Source organism: Leopardus geoffroyi, chromosome B3 (assembly GCF_018350155.1).
Source record: "Leopardus geoffroyi isolate Oge1 chromosome B3, O.geoffroyi_Oge1_pat1.0, whole genome shotgun sequence".
In the NCBI taxonomy this organism is placed as follows: Eukaryota; Metazoa; Chordata; class Mammalia; order Carnivora; family Felidae; genus Leopardus; species Leopardus geoffroyi.
The window spans coordinates 136645932-136667086 of record NC_059337.1 but is presented as its reverse complement, the minus strand read 5'-3'; the positions used below and the strand labels follow the sequence as shown (position 1 = coordinate 136667086).

The 21155-nt window shown below is 37.3% G+C and overlaps 1 protein-coding gene across 22 annotated transcripts in view; it reads right to left on the bottom strand.

The window, feature by feature from the left end:
* UNC79 (unc-79 homolog, NALCN channel complex subunit) overlaps positions 1–21155 on the bottom strand; it is a 266052-nt gene that overhangs the window by 128050 nt on the left and 116847 nt on the right. For 19 of the 22 annotated variants that reach the window (XM_045451924.1, XM_045451927.1, XM_045451907.1 and 16 more), the window contains 6 exons: positions 20394–20624; positions 7587–7777; positions 6893–7016; positions 4788–4928; positions 2468–2689; positions 152–379 (listed from right to left, as the gene is read on the bottom strand). In XM_045451924.1, the coding sequence (XP_045307880.1) occupies positions 152–379; positions 2468–2689; positions 4788–4928; positions 6893–7016; positions 7587–7777; positions 20394–20624 (1137 nt within the window). The remainder of the gene's footprint in view (positions 1–151; positions 380–2467; positions 2690–4787; positions 4929–6892; positions 7017–7586; positions 7778–20393; positions 20625–21155) is intronic. The other 3 variants (XM_045451926.1, XM_045451920.1, XM_045451914.1) reach the window with 3 other exon arrangements.

Sequence of the window (21155 nt, the reverse complement as noted above, 5' to 3'; positions counted from 1 at the left end):
GGAAGGAACAGGAAAATTTCTCTTTTACCACAGTCTCACATATAACTCAGCATAGAGCATAATGTAATATTGGAAGAAGACACCATTATACATGCTTCTACAGGCATTATCACTATCAGACAAGGGCAACCTCATTTTTTTAACTTCTTACCACCAGCCGGCTTTCTTCTTTAGGAGCCAGTCTCTCCAAGAGTTCACAAGCAAGCTGATAGCAGAGAATACTAGACTGACATAAGTTACACTCAATTGCCTTTTCTTCCTTCTGGCAGGTGTGGGAGCCCCCCCAGGGAGCTTGGAAGACATTGTTTATAATGGAAATAATGTCCTTTGATAAGCTGTGCTCTAAACCCATCGTAATCCCATCATCTTGTAACTCCATCTGAAAGACATCAAAATAAAGGCCAAAAAAAACCAAAAAACAAAAAAGAAAGAAAGAAAAAAAGGAAAGAAAGGAAGAAAGAAAGAAAGAAAGAAAGGGAAAAAAGAAGAAGGAATTTGGTCCTTTTGTCCAATATTCCACTGGCATACTAAATGGGGATAAAATTTACTAACTAACAACAATATTAAGTTATTTAAAGATGATAAGAATATAGACCATGAATATATATTGCTTTCCATGGATTCTTCTAAAAAGACTCTAAACACAAGACACACAATGGGAATTATTTTTAAAATCACGTAGGACATTTTAAAAAGTTGTTTTTTAAACTTATCACTTTGTGAGATTTTACACATTAAAAAAAATGCTGCTCCTCACCTAACGTCCAGATCTTGGTTTCTAAATACCATTTATCCATTATCCACTAAGAGGAACCAGGGCTCCTTGGAGAAATGGCTGATTTCAAGGTTGGGGCGAGGAAAACATAAAATGAGCCTGGAACATCTTGTTATGCCAGAAATTGAGGAAGTGTTCAAGGAATGACTGGGATATGTCAATAGAACACAGGAGCCAGTCTAAAGGGACTCCCACTGGTCAAATACAGGACAATATGAACACCAAAATGAATAATCATAGTAACAGATTTTAACTCACTGAATAAGAATTCATGTGTACATGCAGATAAAAAAACAAATAAATATAGAAATGGGAGAGAAGAGAAACTGTTTCCTCAGTAGAATGCCAGCTAATAAATTAAAAGAAATGATAAAATTAGAAAATTATCATTTGGTAACTATAATAGTAATAATTGATCCAGGCATGAATCAGCCCTGGATGCTAAAACTATTAGGTAAAAGTCTGATGAGAAACAGGAAATCTCAGCCTGCAAGTTACTTGTTAATTACAAAGGGGGAAATAGTGGCTTTGGAGTAGAGAAATTTGGCAGAAATCACCTTCCCAAGTTATCACCACCAGGTAAGGCAACATTATCATGTCACCTGCCTCCTGATATAATGCACTGAAAAGGATATAAAATCACACTAGTAGTGTTACTGCCAAAAAATGCTTAACCCAAATAGATTCATAAAGAAACATCAGACAAGCTCAAATTGAGGAACATTCTACAAACTAACTGGACTGTACTCTTCAAAAATCAAGAAAATGGAAGATGAACAAAGACTGAAGAACTGCTCTGGATTAACAAAGACTAATGAGACAGGACAAATATTTGCAACGAAGTGATACTGGGTTGTGTCCTACATCAAAAATATTTTTTTTTCTTTTGCTATAGAGATATAATCATTATATCAATTTAAAAAATGATTAGTTTCTGTGGGTCAGATAATAGATAATAGTATTATAACAATATTAATTTCCTAATTTTGATTGATTTCCTTATTTTGTACTTGGTTATATAAGAGAATGTCCTTATTTTTTAGGAAATACACTCAGAAGTATTTAAGGATAAAGGGGCACCATATTTGCAACTCACCCTCAAGTGGTTTATTTTAAAAATTCTACAATTCATACATACATATACAGATTAAGAGCAACAGAAGTAAATGTGGTAAGTGTTAACATCTGGAGAATCTGGGAAGGAGTATTTGGGAATTCTTTGTGCTATCCTTGCAACTTTTCTGCAAGCCTGAAATTATTTCAAAATAAAAAGTTACAAAGAAATGTTCTCCCGACCAGACTTTTAAACTTGTCTTTTAAAATTACCTTCAAAAATCAATTTCTAGAATATATTTAAATCAGCCCATCACTATAGAGTTGTACCTTGCTCTTTCTAACAATAGCATTACTCAGTTCCCCAAAGTTGTTCAACAGATCTATGTTCAACAGCATCTAATGATGCTAGAGTGTTTCTAAAATTCATATGCATTCTCACATGTCAACATTATTGCAGATATTCATACAAGTATTTTTCAGACTCTAGGAAATCCCAAAAGGAGTTTGCAAAATGTCTTGAGTGATGTTGCGTCATTTCAGCAAGTATGAAGATGTCAAACACATAGCAAGAATCACTATACAATGCTTTCCCTTATTCTTCACCTCTGAACTAAAGGAAGCTCATGCTTCAGCTACCTGCTTCAGGAGAAGATCAAACATGAGGATGAAACAATTTAGATTCATTTCATCATCTTCACAATCAAAGTCAATAGTCCTTCCTCCTGGGTGTCCAAAATTCTTGAAAGGGCTACGAAATGGACTACGCATAGGACTCCGAAATGGACTCTGAAAAGGACTATGAAATGGACTCAGCATATTGTGCTGAACTCGTCGGCCAGGATCAGAGGCAACACTCACCTAGAAGAAAGAACATCAACACACATAAGTGAACTCACAGAAGCTAAAATGGCTTATATAAAATATCTGGAGACTCATGGAAGGTATTTCCAGCTGTCACACTGATTTCCTTCCTTAGTCAATAGCATTAGTAGTTTCAAATATTATGGATCTTCTCAAAATATAAAAACAAGAAATAAAATCATCTAAACTTTGTGACTGTCAGGTGAATGAAACATCAGCACCCTGAAGAATGAAGGCAGCTGTCTTTGCCATTATATTGTTCATCCCATCACACATTTCCAATTAAAGTAAATTGTTTGCATCAACCTAAAACCATAACCAGATATTGCAAGATCAGTTTGAGAATCATGAGCACAAAATCTCAGTTTAACATGACTGATTAAAGAAGAATGGCATCTGGATAGTACAATTATCAAACTATTATGGGAAAACAATATATGTCAAATTGTTGTACTGGTTGTACTGATTATTCTCCATTTGCCTACCCAAGCCCCTCACTGCCCTCTTCTGCCCTGCTCTATGCCCAAGGATGCCAAGGATGGAGTCTTTCCCAGCTTTCTTGCAAGCTGGCTTCCAGTGGGGTTCAATCAGTGGGAGATACCAGCAGAAGCCCTGAAGCTGATGGAGAGAGAGGTAGACGTGTATCTCCCACCCTCTGCCTGCTTTGATGCTACATCTCTGGCAATCTCTCCACTACTCTTCCAGCCAGCTCTTCCTTAAAATTTCAGCACTCAATGGGCTCCAGGAACTCTTTTCCTTGTTCCTTCAGCCTTAGGGGTCTAATGGCTTCCTACTGAGCTGTTGCTGATGTCTAGGTGCCTCAACCAACCCTTATTGCTCCCTTAACTTTCCCCATAACTCTATAGGCAAAGTCTCCATGAAAGTCCCTTCATTTGAACCATCTAGGATAAATTCTGTACCAGGACCCTGACTGACATACCTGTATATCACTCTGAAATCATATTTTCTCTCTTAAAGATATAATAACCAGAGAGTTCCTTGAACACAATATTTAAACTAAAGAAAAAGAGTACCCCACCAAGAGTCAGAATATCTGGATATTGATAGTGTTGTCTACGGCAAATCATCTCAACTCACTGAACCTCAGGCTACGTATTTATAAAATGAGGACAATGAGCTCTTCTCCAACTGCCTCACACAGTTCTGTGCTATGGTTCACTGTGAATATATTGCACAGTATAAGGCACCAATTAAGTTATGTAATATTAAAGGTTACAGAAGAAAGAAACAACATAAAAATGTTTGCCAGCTGGTTCTTATGAGGCAGACAAGAAACGTAATGATGATTAAAAATCAAAAGAGAGCACTGAATACAAACTACGATCCCATGATTCTGATATATTTTCTAGTCCCTAGATATCAGGTAGAATGACAGTAAGAAAAAATGGTATGGAGAGGCTAACAAGGGAAAGTTGCAAACAGTCCCTGCATACCATCACATTGAGAGTGAACCTCTCCAGAACTGATCCTGGTCTAGGAATGTCAGCACACCAACAGAAGCTCTATCATGTCCTCCACAAAAATATTATCAGAAATTCCCAATAGTTTTCCTACACCTCGGACTAGACTATGCTGACTTTTCTCATTCACAGAAATACAAAGGGCCCCCCCAAAATGGGCTCAGTTGGTCCACAGTGACAGCATCAGATGACCACATCTTCTCAAAACATGATAGAACAAAACACCCAAACTCCTCATCCCCAATATGAAGCACTGATCTGCCTAACAACTGGTAAAGAATTCTTATTCACCAGGAGACCAAAAGAAACAAAAAAAAAAGAAGAATACCTCAAAGCTACTCGTTTTGCTTTCATCAAGGATGAGAGATAGCTAATAGGTATGTGCAGGAGAAAAACTCAAAGGAAAATGAAAACTCAATAATTTATTGACTGTAGATTATACAGAACATATCTTAGATCAATCTTTTCTATTATTTAATGTGCTTAAAAGATTAACAGAGTGAGATGGGATGAAAAAGCATTTTTAGAGAATTTTACTATGATGCTACTTTTAGACCTGGTATAATTGACAAAATCTTAACAAGTAAGACAAAAACAGTTGTGGCAATAATTACCCTTCGAGCTGCAAGGTTCCCTGCCAGTTCACTGACTCTTGATTTTCTTTGATTTGCCAGTTCTTTAACAGAATTAACTCCATCAGAAAACATACTTATCAATAGTTGAAGTGGAACCATGATGTCTAACTCCGATAATACCTGGGGAAAAAAGGCATATATCCCCCCAAAATATAAACTTTAAAACTCAAAAAAAAAAAAAAACTGCATTTAACATTTTTTCCCAAAGTGAACTACTGAACATAAGGATACTTAGCCTTACGTACATTCTATCAGCACAGCCAACCTCAATTTTTCATAGTAAAAACTCAAAGTTATTATTGGACCTTCTATCTTCCCCACTCCCCGCATCCCATAAACTGCCATGTTACTTCTATTAAAACTCCTAAGCATCTCTTGACATTGTCTCCTCTTTTCCATAGCACAGCTAGTGCCTTACTCATCATCTTCCTCCTGGACTAGTGTAACCTGTGTGCGATCTTCCTCCAGTCCATCCTCCCTCTGATCTGACTGCGCCATCTGACCTTGCTTTCTGATACAAGCTCAGGTACCCTCTGCCAAAGTCAAGTGACTTTATCTGTAATGAATTTTTGGAAATAGATGCATCTTTGCTTCAGACAGAATTAATTCATCCCTCTTCTCTGCTTCCTTAGAACTTTGTACATACATTTATTAGAGCAATGATTACTTTTCATTATATTTGACTGTTTGATACTGTCTCTCCCGCTGTGAGCTCCCTGAAGAAAGGAAGTGTGAGGACAGGACCATCTCTTATCTCATTTTCATCCCAGTGCCAATTACGATGCCTGGCACAGAGGAACTCTATAAATGTTTCCACAATTAATTAATAAATGAGTCGGCTCCAATCACTATACTGTTCACTCTGTTCCCCAAATGTTAGACCAGAGGTTTAAAACCCCCTTCAGTTGCAGAACCCTGTCTTCAAACCAGAACTCTGGGAAAGCCCAGTCCATAAAACATGCAGCTGTAATTGCTCTAGCCATGCTGAGGACAGAGGTTTAGAGCCCTTTCTGCTCACCCCTACAGAATTCAGCCTAAAGGGCATGTAACTGAGTAACAACACCTAGCCATCTGTAGAAGGACTGGCTTTCCTAAAATGAGAGATAACCTTGCTGAGATCTGCTTGGGGATGAAATGTTACAATTCTGGGTGCAAAAGGTACTTTTTAAAAAATGGTCCCTTTACTCTTTCTCAGTTGTGAAAAATATTGTTCCTCAGTTTAGAACCCAGAAAGGCATCTTCATGACTTGAAAATTCATCCTTCTGTGATACAGCAACGTATCTGCACCCATAGCGAATCTAAACATTGACTCTGGCCTCCTTTTTTGAAACTAGCCAAACTTTCTGACAGACATTCAACTCAATGTAATGAATTTTTAAGAACATTCATCAAATAAATACAAGGCATGTGCTAGATGTTGAGAGGAAAGATGAAGGGAGATATGATTTCGAAATGAAAAAAGCCCTGCCTGGTCCCTGCACTCCATGCATTTGCAATCAGGAGAAGAGACAAAAATGAACTAAATATTAGGCTGAATAAAATTTACACAAGGAGCCTGTGTGAGTACTGGGGGAAGGAATAGTGAATTCCAAAGAGAAAATGGGGGTGTGAAGAAAACTTCATAGATGAGATCATTTTTGAGTTGGGCTTTAAGGATAAGCTGGAGTTACAAATGCAGACCGGGGAGAAAGGCATTCCAGTAGCTCATGCTACTCCCTAAGGCAGCAGCTCTCAACCTTCCCAAGTAAAGCACCTATTTAATATCAAAAGATTTAAAAGAACCCCACAAGACAGCCTATTATACTTTTAGAATCTATTGATGGAAAAATACATAAGGACCAAAAGCTATTATGAATTCAGTAATAGTATTGCATAAATCTGTATTTTACTAACCATAATGATAGCCACATATATTTGACATATAGTTATTTATCTATGCAATGAGTTATTAGTCTATAGACTACCCTCAGCAAACATGCAAATTTATAGACTCTGCAATAACTCCCCGCTCCTCTACCCAGGGATCTAAAGTTCCCAGGCTAAGAACTATTGCCCCAAATGATTAAAAGTGCCATTTACTCACATGAAGCCACAGTAAAGCTTGTTCCTGCACAGAGGAAGGGTATCCTGTGAACCGACAACTAATAAAGCCAAACATTTCTTCCAATGAAAAAGGTAGAGGACAGAGCTCAATGTCAAACATTTTGCTGGAAAGCAGAGCAACAAAAGTAAATGACCAATGGGCATATATCAGGGTTGAGTTGAATTTTTTAACTGTATCTTATTTGGGGAGCCAAACACTTTAGATTGGGCTGTGTTCCAAATATTATTATCATGTTTCATTTTACTATAATAGTTTATTTCATTAGAATAAAGAATTCATACTGTTGTTAATAACATTAGTGTTTATACTCATATCAGGCTTAACAGAAAGAATTGCATTTCTAAGGAATTAGAGTTGCTCCCCAGCATCTAAAAACATTATCCCCTTGCATTCTCCCCACTTTATTCAAATCATAATTATATTTGAAAATAAACAAACAATATGGTGTATCTATTATTCCACCAGAACCAAATTTTTTCTCAACAATTCCAGGTCATCTTAGCACAGTTTATTGCAACTGCTTCATTTTGCACCTTCAGATTTCTCTATAGGGTTGTTAAAAAGTAAACAAGATTATATAAAATACTTAACACAGTTCCTGGCACACATTACATGCTCAATAAATGTCAGACATCATTATAATTGTGGTGGCTTCATTAAACTACTTACCCACCTTAATACTTCCCTGAATTCTTTTAACTGGTTATCTGGGACTTCTGTTCTGATGGCTTCCAGCCACTCGGGCATAATACACTCCCACACAGACTGACTGATCACATTGTAGGGGATCAGGCAGAGGATGCGGTTGAGACCTTCCTTCAACTGAGTCACCGTGCTGCAGGATTTATCCCAGTAACCACCAACCTGATGGCATTTCCACAGCCATAGGGGAAAAGAACAAAATGCACCTGTTAAGGTTATACTCTAAGGACTTCCTAAAGGAGATGGATACAGAGGAAGACCGAAATCCATTACATCTGAATTGCGGGCCAAGTATCTTCCCAGTGAGATATGTAAGAATCTATAAACCATCAGGATACATTAATTACAAAAAAACCTCATACTTACAAATAGGTCCAAATATTAATCACAGACTGGATTTCAACTATTCTACTGCAATCCGAATCTCACACATGAATTAAAATTCCAAAGATTTATTCCTAACAGGATGAGCACACAATTGGAGCATTATTATTTCTAAAGTTTCACAAACCCATTACAAATACGTGCAGTTACATCTGTGCTTCAGAGGAATATAGATTTCTACTACTGTACACTTCGCATTTAATATTTTTCAGTATGGAAAATAAAGTGGCAGAGAGTGCTATTCTTCCCTATGCTATATTATGCCACAATTTTTCTCCTAAAAATGTTCTAAGGATGGATGAATTCATTAATTTAAAAAAAAACAAACGTGTTTTTTACTAAGATAGTATATTAATTTTCTAGTGCAAAAAAAAATTATATCGAATTAAATTCGGGTTCTGTTTATAATTTCAATGTCATTTATTTATTTTTTAATGTTTATTTTTTGAAAGAGAGAGAGAGACTGAGTGCAAGTGGGGGAGGGGCAGAGAGACAGAGGAGGAGACACAGAATCTGAAGCAGGCTCCAGGCTCCGAGCTGTCAACACAGAGCCCCACACAGGACTCAAACCCACGAACTGTGAGATCGTGACCTGAGCCGAATTCAGACGCTTCACTGACTGAGCCACCCAGGTGCCCTTATAATTCCAATTTTAGATAAAGACCTTATATTCTTATTATGTATGTCAAAGTAACAACAGCTCAACTGGTCCTGAATCTTTACCATATAATACAAGAATCGTTGGAAACTACCTTATTTTAAATGAATCCAATTTTAAACATTTAATTTTTATTCCTAGAATTCTAAGTTATTGAAAACAATTAAATCAATTCTATTTAAAGCTCAACTATCTATTTGGTATCCTATTGCCAAAATCCTAGATGATTGATTAGAAATTTGCAGGAAGTGACTACATTTCTGGGACTGTCACTGTTGTTAGTTACATACACTCAGAGGCCTACGGGGTTTTTTCTTGTTGTTGTTGTTGTTTTAAAGTTTATTTATTTTGGGGGTGGGCAGAGAGAGGAAGACAATTTCAAGCAGGCTCCAAGAGCTGAAGGCAGATCCCAACGCGGCACTCAAACTCACGAACCATGAGATCATGACATGAGCAAAATCAAGAGTCAGACGTTCAACCTACTAAGCCACCTAGGCGCCCCAAATGCCTACTGGCTTTGAGTCACATTTTGGAATAAGTATCTCTGGGGTGTTCCTAAATTGTCAATAGCTAAACAATGGATCCTTTGATTCGGAAAAGTTGTTATATTTAAAAGGATTTTAGAGAGTTCTCACCTTAAACAAATGTCATATTACCAATATGGGAGGATCAAACTGGTAAGACACACACACACACACAAAAGATCACAGCTAGCCTAAAGACTCCCCTAGCAAAATTCTAGAACAGAAATCAGATTTAGAACAAAAATTAAAATCTGCCCCCACCATGAACTCCCCTCCACCACCTTCTCCTGCAAATGATCCAGTCAGAGGCCCATATTCAGAGCCTGATAGGAGCTATTATAGAGGCCTTTCCTCCAAAGTTTAATTGGGCTAAAGTGGAATGACATACTCCGAAGGAAGGAAAATATCCTAAAGTCTTCGCCAAACAATTTACAAAAATATTGCAAAGGCACACAGCTCTAAATCTACACATCTCAGAACATAGGAATCTTCTGTTTTCCCCTTAGTTGGAAATCCTCTCATTGATATAAAGAATTCAAATTAATGCAGTCAAGGGGGTAGCCCAGCTCCTTAATTAAATATTATCAAGGCTGCCATCTTATTCTTTGAAGAATTAAAAATAACTGTCCTCGCCTTACTAATTGAATCTTTACAAAAAACGTAATTGTGGTTCTGGAAGTATCCCAAAGCCCACCCATGCTTCTTCCCAATCCCAGAGTTTCCCCTATTCATCTCAAGATGCCTGCAGATACTACAGAAAGTCAGGACATGGGAAAAGGCGACTATGCTGCACTGAATAAACACTTTATTAGTAATTGTCCCAGGCCTCAGCCTCCTCAGGCAGACCCCCCTGAACTCTCCTCTGTACTAAGGCCTCAACGTGGACCCACTCAAGACTTCAGACTCAGCACAAATAATGTTGCCCACCTCCCATACCCCTCCTCCCTTAAAATGCCTGCTCCTAAAAGCTCCATGCTACCTAGAGAATTCATTATTTGTCCCAATCAAAACCCTCTTAGACCAGTGACTTTAAAAGTTTGCATCCTTTCTCTCCCTCTTTGAGATGTAAATCTTCTACCCCTCAGAACTATCTTCTCAAGGTCCTGAAAGCATCTCTCTAAGATGCAAACATCCAAGGAAATAGCTGGCTCTCAGGCCAAAGGGATGTCTTGCTTTTACTTTTACTATTGCCTCCTGTGATTAAAAAAAAAAATTAATTTAAAAAAAAAAGGAGAAATTTATTCTTCCTCCTGAGAAGCTCCAATTAACAACCCCCCCCCCGCCTTAGCAAACCTCCAATGCCTTTTTCCTTAGCATATTCCAGCTTTTAAAAATGGATAAAGAAGATGTGGTTTATATACACAATGGAACACTACTTGGCAATGAGAAAGAATGAAATCCTGCCCTTTGCAGCAACGGAACTGGAGGGTATTATGCTAAGTGAAATAAGTCAGTCAGAGAGAGACAGGTATCATATGTTTCCACTCATATGTGGAACTTGAGAAACTTAACAGAAGACCATAGGGAGAGGGAAGGGGGAAAAAAATGGTTACAGAGAGGGAGGAAGGCAAACCATAAGAGACTCTTAAACACAGAGAACAAACTGAGGGTTAATGGGGGGGGGGAGGTGAGGGAGAGGGAAAAATGGTTGATGGGCATTGAGGAGGGCACTTGTTGGGATGAGCACTGGGTGTTGTATGTATGTGATGAATCACGGAAAACCAAGAGCACACTGTATACACTGTATGTTAGCCAACTTGACAATGAATTTTATTAAAAATAAATAAAGATTGTAGGCACCCCCCAAAAATAAAAAAATAAATAAAATAAAGTAAATACAAAAAAATAAAAAGTAACTTCTTAGTGGACTAAAATAACTAACTGCCTAAGGCTGAGCCACAGCCTTCATTACACATCAGGGCAAATAAAAAGATTTGAAGGTCTCTCCAAAAATATTGATAAAAAGCTTTAGTCCTTACATTGAATAGGTTAACCACTTGTTCTATCTGCTAGAAACATAATTTGAATAAAAGTGATGATGAAAAGTGAATTTGAAAAACAACTCTTACATAAACTAGTGAGTTTTGTATTACTATGACAGTCTCTACTGTTAAGGTCTCTACAGATCTTTCTCAACTCAAAATTGCATTGTGTCCCAATAAGCCCATCATAAGTTGAAAATACCATAAATTAAAAATACACTTAACACTCCCAACTTACCAAATATCATTGCTTAGCCTGGCCCACCTTGCATGTGCTCAGGACACTCACATTGGCCTACAGCTGGGCAAAATCATCTAATACAAAGCCTATTTTATAATAAAGTGTTAAATAGCTCATGTAAGCTATTGAATACTGTACTGCAAGTGAAAAACAGAATGGCTGTGTGGGTGCGCAACGGTAGCTGGTATAGCAAAGGTTGACCCAGTGACCACGTGGCTGTCTGGGAGCTGAGGCTCGTGGCCCCTGCCCAGCATCATGAGTGAGGATCATACTGCATACCACTAGTCCAGGAAAAGATCAAAATTCACATGTTGAAGTACGGCTTCTACTGAATGTGTATCACTCTTGTACCATTGTAAAGTCGAAAAATCCTAAGTCAAACCATGGTAAACTGGGGACCATTTGTATGTGTGTCTGTCAATACTTTTGCATAGGTATATTATGTATATGTGATATTTTGTTACTTCTGAATGGTATTGACAATTTACAAAATCCATTGAAAGATCTATTCTAAATGAGTTTTAAAAACGTAATTTATATGAATTAAATATTCCCCAAACTCTCAGAAATATAGACAGTAACCCAAATGTTTTTTAAGTTCATGTGATTTGGGTAAATCTTTCATAAACAAGACGAGATTCATATAGTTGGTTTAATAAAAACAGTTGTGTCTTCTGAGTTATCAGCAGTGAGTATAATCTAATCATACATTTTTATTCTATGTCGATTTTCTAGTCAAGTAAGTTAATATTATATTTACTAGATGTTTAAGATTATAAAACGTATAGATTTAATTTTAATTAAATTATTATTCTGACAAGCTTTATTTCAACAATAACTGTGTGTTATAATATGTCTACTTAGTAGTTTCCAAAATGTTTGTGATAGCTTAAAACGAAAGTTATACTAAGTTACATTAAATGATATATACCTGTTGAATATCTAGACCATTTCTAAATAAGACAAAACACTGAGGGGTGCCTGGGTGGCTCAGTCGGTTAAGTGTCCAACTTTGGCGCAGGTCACGATCTCACGGTTTGTGAGTTTGAGCCCCATGTCAGGCTCTGTGATAACAGCTCGGAGCCTGGAGCCTGCTTTGGAGTCTGTGTCTCCCTCTCTCTCCGTGCCTTCCCTGCTTGCGCTCTGTCTCTCTCTCTCAAGAATAAATAAACATTAAAAAGAAAAAAAGACAAAACACTGAAACATTAATTACTGAATACAAGTTTATATACTTTTAGATTCTTTTTTTTTTATGTTTATTTATTTTGAGACAGAGAGCACAAGTGCATGTGAGAGGGGGAGGGGCAGAGAGAGAGGGAAAGAAAGAAAATCCCAAGCAGGCTCTGCATGGACATGAGTCTCGACCTCACAAACCATGAGATCATGACCTGAGCCAAAACTAGGAGTCAATGCTTAACTAACTGAGCCACCAGGTGCCCCTACTTTTGGATTCTTATTATGACAGAGAGACTAAAGATATTTTGATCTGTTAATAAATACGTTCTTTTTGCCATATTGAGAAATTATACTATGAAGTATAGCTCTTGAAGGTTATAAAGTAGTAGATTCATAAAATTTGCTAATATGCTACAAAACACTGGCAGGTGACAGGAAATTCACAAACTGTCTACCTCCTGGTTTTCTCTGAAAAATAGAGGTTATCAAGTGGTGAAAACTATGATCAATATATATAAGTGAAACTATTAGAAATAGTAAGAGTGATGGAAAAAACTCCGTATGCAGAATATTTAAGGAATATGAGAGACAATTTTGTTAAGGACAAAAAGAATAATTCTGTCCTAAAGTCATTCTGTAGAGGTGGTATGAAGGCTTTCTAGAATTAAAAAAGAGTAAAGTGAAGGACAAAAACCTGAATAGAAATAAAAAGTTGTAAAGGATGGTGTGGAGGGTGGGGGTGGAGGACAGAGAGAGAATCTTACCTTGTGTGGTCAAACTGGCTAAGATTGATGGGGAAAGTTTTTTAAGTGAACTTTATTTTTTTATTTTATTTTATTTTATTTTATTTTATTATTTTTTTAAATATGAAATTTATTGTCAAAGTGGTTTCCATACAACACCAAGTGAACTTTAATATTAACAGTGTATAAAACCTGTGTTTGGGTTGTTGTTTTTTTTTTTTTTGTCAATGTTTATTTATTTTTGAGAGACAGAGCACAAGCAGGGGAGGGGCACAGAGACAGGGAGACAGAATCCGAAGCAGGTTCCAGGCTCTGAGCTGCCATCACAGAGCCCGATGCAGGGCTCAAACCCATGAACCATGAGATCATGACCTGAGCCAAAGTTGGATGCTTAACCAACTGAGCCACCCAGGCGCCCCTGAGTTTGGTTTTCTTTCTCAAAAAAGGACAAAGTTTTTTGGGTTAGTGGTGTGTTCTTAATAAGAAATTGCATGCAAAAAAAGCATTTGATAAAATATAGCATCATTTCTTAATAAAAACCATCAAGAAAAGGGATAGAAGGGATAGAAGGATCACACCTCAAGACCATAAAGGCCAAATATGAATGACCCACCACTAATATCATCCTCAAGGGGGAAAAATTGAGAGCTTTCCTCCTAAGGTCAGAAACATGACAAAGATGTCCACTCTCACCACTGTTACTCAATACACTGTTGGAAGTCCTAGCCTCAGCAATCAGACAATATAAAGAAATAAAAGGCATCCAAATCGACAGGGAGGAAGTCAAATTTTCACTCTTCGCAGATGACATGACACTCTGTGTGGAAAACCCCAAAGACTCTACCAATAAACTGCTAGAACTGATACATGAATTCAGTAAAGTCACAGGATATAAAATCAATGTACAGAAATCAGTTGCATTTCTATACACCAATAATAAAGCAGCAGAAAGAGAAATCAAGGAATCAATCCCATTTACAATTGCACCCAAAACCATAAAATACCTAAGAATAAACCTGATCAAAGAGGTGAAAAATCTATACACTGAAAACTATAGAAAGCTTATGAAAGAAATTGAAGAAGACACACACACACACACAAATTTCATGCTCATGAATTGGAAGAACAAATATCGTTAAAATGTAGATACTACCCAAAATAACACCAGCATGCTTCACAGAGCTAGAACAAAAAAAAAAACCCCTAAAATTTGTGTGGAACCAGAAAAGACCCCGAATAGCCAAAGCAATCCTGAAAAAGAAAACCAAAGCTAGAGGCATCATAATCCTGGACTTCAAGCTGTACTATAAAACTGTAATCATCAAGACAGTATGGTACTGGCACAAAAACACTCAGATCAATGGAGGAGAATAGAGAACCCAGAAATGGACCCACAAATGTATGGCCAACTAATCTTTAACAAAGCAGGAAAGAATATCCAATGGAACAAAGACAGTCTCTTCAGCAAGTGGTGCTGGGAAAACTGGACAGCGACATGCAGAACAATGAACCTGGACCACTTTCTTACCCCATAAACAAAAATAAACTCAAAATGGATGAAAGAGCTAAATGTTAGACAGGAAGCCATCCCTAGAGGAGAAAACAGGCAACTACCTCTTTGACCTCAGCCGCAGCAACTTCTTACTCAACATGTCTCCAGAGGTAAGGGAAACAAAAGCAAAAAGAACTATTGAGACCTCATCAAGAAAAAAGGCTTCTGCACAGCAAAGAAAACAGTCAGCAAAAAAACTAAAAGGCAACCGACAGAATGAGAGAAGATATTTGCAAATGACATATCAGATAAAGGGTTAGTATCCAAAATCTACAAAGAACTTATCAAACTCCACACCCAAAAAACAAATAATCCAGTGAAGAAATGGGCAAAAGACATGAATAGACACTTCTCCAAAGAAGACATCCAGATGGCCAACTGACACATGAAAAAATGCTCAACTTCACTCATCACCAGGGAAATGCAAATTAAAACCACAATGAGATGCCACCTCACCCCTGTCAGAATGGCTAACATTAACAAGTCAGGCAACAACAGATGTTGGCAAGGATGTGGAGAAAGAGGAATTCTTTCGCACTGCTAGTGGGAATGCAAACTGGTGCAGCCACTCTGGAAAACAGTGTGGAGTTTCCTCAAAAAATTAAAAATAGACCTACCCTATGACCCAGTAATTGCACTACTAGATATGTATCCAAAGGATACAGAAGTGCTGATTCAAAAGGGCACATGCACCCCAATGTTTATAGCAGCACTATCGACAAGAGCCAAAGTGTGGAAAGAGCCCAAATGTCCACTGACTGAAAAATGGATAAAGAAGATGTGGTATATATATATATATATAATAGTAATAGTAATATATATATATATATGTATATTATATATATATAATAGTAATAGTGTTCCATTATATATATATATATATATATATATATAGGAATATATATATATAATGAATATATATCCATTATATATTATATATTATATATATATAATGGAATACTATTCAGCAATTAAAGAGAATGAAATCTTGCCATTTGCAAAAATTTGGATGGACCAATAGTGTATTATGCTAAGTGAAATAAGTCACTCAGAAAAAGACAAATATCATATGACTTCACTCATATGAGGACTTTAAGATACAAAACAGATGAACATAAGGGAAGGGAAGGAAAAATAAGATAAAAGCAGAGTGGGAGACAAACTGTAAGAGACTCTTAAATATAGAGAACAAACTGAGGGTTGCTGGTGGGGTGTTGGGTGGGGGGATGGTCTAGATGGGTGAGAGGCATTAAGGAGGGCACTTGGGATGAGCACTGGGTGTTATATTACATGATGAATCACTAAATTCTATTCCTGAAATCATTATTATACTAATGTCAACTAACTTGGATTTAAATTAAAAAAAATAATAATAATAAAGTAAAAGGATAAAAAGAAAAGAAATTGAACAAGGTTTTTCTTTACCTTTTCAATAATGTGTCTAGGAAACAACTATTCTATGTCTTACCATAATTTCCTGTGCCCCATGTCCTCAATTATTTAAGAGAACTAAGTCTTCTCAATTAAAACAAAAAAGCCAATTTTTTAATTAGCATGTTACATCCTATATTTACTTTTGAAATCTTTTTGTCCTTGTGGTTAAATGGATAATTAAGTATTGTTTCATAGTGACCCTGTGATCCTGGTGAATTAAGTGTTTAAACCTTTTGACATTTCTGACAACTTTTCATATTTTTGCCTTCCCAAAATCAAGTCCTTAATAAAATCTTGATCTCAAACTGGCTTTGAGATTTCTGAGAGGGCCTCTAGAAAATCTCAAAGGATTTTTTTCTTTTTCTAGTAAAATAAGATATTAGGTTTCCAATAACCAATTAGGTTTATTTGATATGTTGAATTGCATGAAAAGCATCATCAAATACGAAGAGATGCTTAACCTTCCCTAGCTTATATTTGTATAGGTAAAATGTTATGAAATTTCTAGCAATTTGTCATTGCTTTTCCTGCTCATGACATAGCCTCCTGATGCTTTCCCTAATGTGATCATAATTCCAGTACTCTCAGAGGATCTGATTATAGCCATTTTTAAAGTCTTTTATCATTCACAGTTTGTTATTGTTTTTTTTTCTGATGTTTTCCTGAAAGCTCTTGTGATCAACCACTAGATAGAAGGCTTTGGCTTTAGCAAAAAAACTGTCTCTGAGACCCAGGAACAGTATGACAGGCAATACTGAGTACAAGCTTCTGGTAGTATTGCATGCTGCCGGCCTGAGAAAGGATTCCAGAATGCTGGTGGAGAAGCTGATGTGTTCCTAAAACTGCTACCCAAGATTAAAAGGAACAAAAGTTAATTAGATGGGGTTGGGGCACTTGGGTGGTTCCGTTGGTTAAGCATCTGGACTCTGTGTCAGCTCAGATCACAATCTCATGGTTTGTGAATTTGAGCCCCACATCGGGCTCCACGCTGATGGTGCAGAGCCTGCTTGAGATTCTCTTTCTCCCTCTCTCTCTCTGCCCCTCCCCACCCTTCTCAAAAATAAATAAACAAACTTAAAAAAATTTTTTTTAATTAATTAGATTAGGTTGAATGAACTGATGAAGAAAGGTAATCATTTTTTTGTGTTTTTTTAGTTTGGAACTTTGCTGGCTCTTTAACGTTCTATTTTCTGGATATAAGGTTTTTCTTAAACTAGCTACAACTCACAAGAATTTAGTAGATTATTTTTGTAAACAACATCAAAACACTGGTCTTTTTCTCCCCCCACATCTGACCCTTCAGAGTTCAGAAACTCTTAGTATTTTTATTTCCATGCACAAGTTTCTCAATCTGTTCTCTTTGTAAAAGAACATAATCAGAAAAACTGGTAAAAAACTTTGCCTAGACTGTCATAGTAGAGAAGGATGTGCATAGAATCAGATATGACCAGTTTTAAGGAACTAAGGTTGACATGAAGGAGCCAGTGCTTACAAAGCCCTCTTGGAAAAAACAGGATAAGCAAATATGAAATGTTACTTTCTGAAAGGTCCAGGAAACTTAGAATATTTCGGTGACCTCAGAGATAAATTTACCCAAATCTAGAGGTACTGTAGATGAAGTATGATGACAAGTTACTGGCTTAGCATCCTAACCTCTAGCGGTTTCTAAAAGCCCAATCTGAGATTCTCCATAAACATTCCAGCACAGCCAACATTAAAGGTTTATTTTGGTCAATTACCATTGACTGTCGCTGCATCTACATAAATAATTAGGCCAAATTTAATGAGACTAGTCTTACTTTGTGAATAAGATTAATCTTATTTTGATTATCTATGATGAAAATGGGGGGTGACTATAGACAGAAATTTTATGTTTCAATGGAAAACTATAACCCACCCTTGTGAATTATCAGATTCTAGTCCTGCTCACGGTCTTTGAGCTATTTGTCACCTCCTCATAAACTGAATCCTGTTGTCTCCCACATTTTGTCAGTAACTGGTATTTCCAATTTTCCTCCCACCCTGCTTACTTGGTGTCACTGAAAACTAAAACCTGACGGCCTAGATCCTATTGAGACTCTAGGTTGTCTTGTCCCAAAGCCCTGCAAGCCAGAGCAAGACAATTTGATTTGAACTTCAAAGGACTTGTGGCAATAGCCAGGGCCAGTCAGGAATCTCACCAAACACCAGCATCGCCCATGCGCTGCTCATACCCAGGACAGAGACGCTGACGACCTCACTCTATTGTCTAAAGACACTTTGAGCCCAACATCTGCAAATCCTGACTGGCTGCCCTCTGGCCTTGGAAACTAGGTTTAGAGTCTACTGTCACCATTAATCTCAGGTTTTTCTGTGTTTGTTTCCTTGTCCTAATCTATGCCTGCTTCCTCCTTTGCAGATCTCTTACCTGGAAGCTCCTAACCCAAATCTACAGCAATCAACCTACCTTCCTTTTGGTGTGAAACTTCTCTCAAAGTTTCAGATGACAGAAATGTGCGGAACCACTCAGACCCCCACACTTGTCATAAGGATCATTTTAATGAAAACGTTAGAACTAAAGAAGATGCAGAAACTTTATCCCAACTTCCCTTGTCTGACTAAAGCAGAGCTTTCAGAAATATCATTTCCATTAAAGGGAGTTACCTGTGAATTCAGCTGCTGTGGAGACAGACTGCCCAGTGCCACTAAGTAGCAAAAGGCTCAAGAGAACCTTCCATATCTTCCCATTCCAGCCCTAACCCCCTACCCTACACTGTTTATCTTTGGCTACTGAGGGAGATGCCCATCACTGATACGCAGCAATGTACTGAGTACTGACTATAAGTATAAATAAACTTTGTCTTTTCTCTCCCAAATGTGTCTGTTACAGGCCCTCAGCTACCATTTCCTCTTATCTTCGATAATCAGATTGGACCAATCCTTTACTATTCCAAAGGAAATAATAATAGAAAACATATCAACACAGTCAAATAATGCCACAAAATAGGGAATTTCTGTTATGCAAAACTCCAATTTTATATGTGAGTCAGTAGGTGGCACCAAAGAAGAAAAAAGTATATCTTGAATCACCCACAGAACTACTCTGTGTCCCGGAAACCTAACGAAAGCTATTTCTTTAGATGGTCTGTGTTCTATTTTATCCTTAAATGTCTTAATTAGACTGAAAAATGCCTCCCTATCTCATTGAAAACAAACCAAAATAATCACAAAATAAAATCCAGAAAATATCTTGAAAAAATGTCCTATATTTCTGCCAAAAACTGATTCTGGACATCTACCTTGCTAAGTTAGACACAAATTATATTATATTTTAAAAATATGGGGTCTTACCAGCTGTGTATCTGAAGCCTATAATCCACTAAGCAAAAGGATGAGCTCAGAGGAATTTGTCCTATAAGCTGGAGGAAAGGGAGCATTTTGGCACGTCCTATGCCTTTTGTGGCATTCCAAATGAGAGGGCAGGGATTTCTGCCATTCACTTCTAGAAATTTATGTGAAACCACAGAAATTGCTCCTAATCAAATGTTAGCCTTTACACAGACAGTAGACCACAGAAGGACTGAGACCTTGCAATCTCATAGAAAAACTTTTTTCTTCTGTTTCTTAATTTAAAAAAATACATTCAGCAAAGTCAGGGATGAATCCTCCCTTAAATTTTTTTTTTTTTTTAATTTTGAGAAAGAGAGAGAGAGTGCACGAGCAGGAGAGAAGCAGAGAGAAAGGAAGAGAGAGAATCCCAAGCAGGCTCCAGTCTATCAGCTCAGAGCCCGACATGGGGCATGACCCCACAAACCACGCAATCGTGAGCTGAGCCAAAATCAAGAGCCACCGAGGTGCCCCATTTTTTTATCTTCTTGTAAATTCTTAAAGATATCTCACATATTCATTTTACCATTCTTCATCCCAAACCAACATCAAAGCAGCACATCACCTAAAATGTAGTTGCTCAACTAACCTCATTCAGCTGTATTGACTAAAATAAGGAGAGACGCTCTTCTATAGACAATGATAACATGCTAATGGTTAGGGAAGTGTTTCTCCCAATTCCTCTCCAACAAGGTCAGAGTGGGGGATCTCCACTTACCCTGGCAAATTCCATTGGTTTGGGAAGAAGGCACATGACCATGACATCAAAGCGAACATCACAGACTGTCTTCAACCACTTGGTGACAAACTGAGGCTTCAGTTTTTCCACCAAACTTCCAACTTCATCGTCCATCATATATGCCGTGGAGTGGAACCACTGAAACACCATGGCCACCAGCCTGGCCAAGCTCTCTGTAGGTGTGTTCTCACTGGGCGTGCAAAGGCTCACCTGGAAATGGGCAGATTAGACTCTGCTTTAGCCTTCATCCATTTTACATCATTATTAAGATTCGTTTAACGGCAAAAAAAAAAAAAAAAAAAAAAAAAGGTTCCCAATAATCCATCTAAAGTAGGCAGTTTATAAATGACACAGGATCATTTAACCTAGAAACTGCATTCCTTACAGGGAGAGAAGGATTGCAACAATAATTTCCCCTCGAGATTGCACCTTTCGATAAGCCTTTTCTCCTAGAAGAAACCTATTTTGTAATCTACACTAGATCAATGCTTTTTTAAAAGTTAGGTCTGCAAAGTGAAATTTCATAAATATCTTCAGTGAAAAAATAATCTACCTATGTTTCCATTCTAAAATTATCAGATTTAGCTAAGGATTTTCTATCAGTAATAATTCTGAAAGCCTAGAGCCCCCTCATTCAGCACATTACAAATAGCCTTTTAAAAACAGCTCATCGTTTATTCATTATTCATTCTGCAATAATCTTTTATGAAACACAATAGTAGGAGTCAGGAATGTACAAAT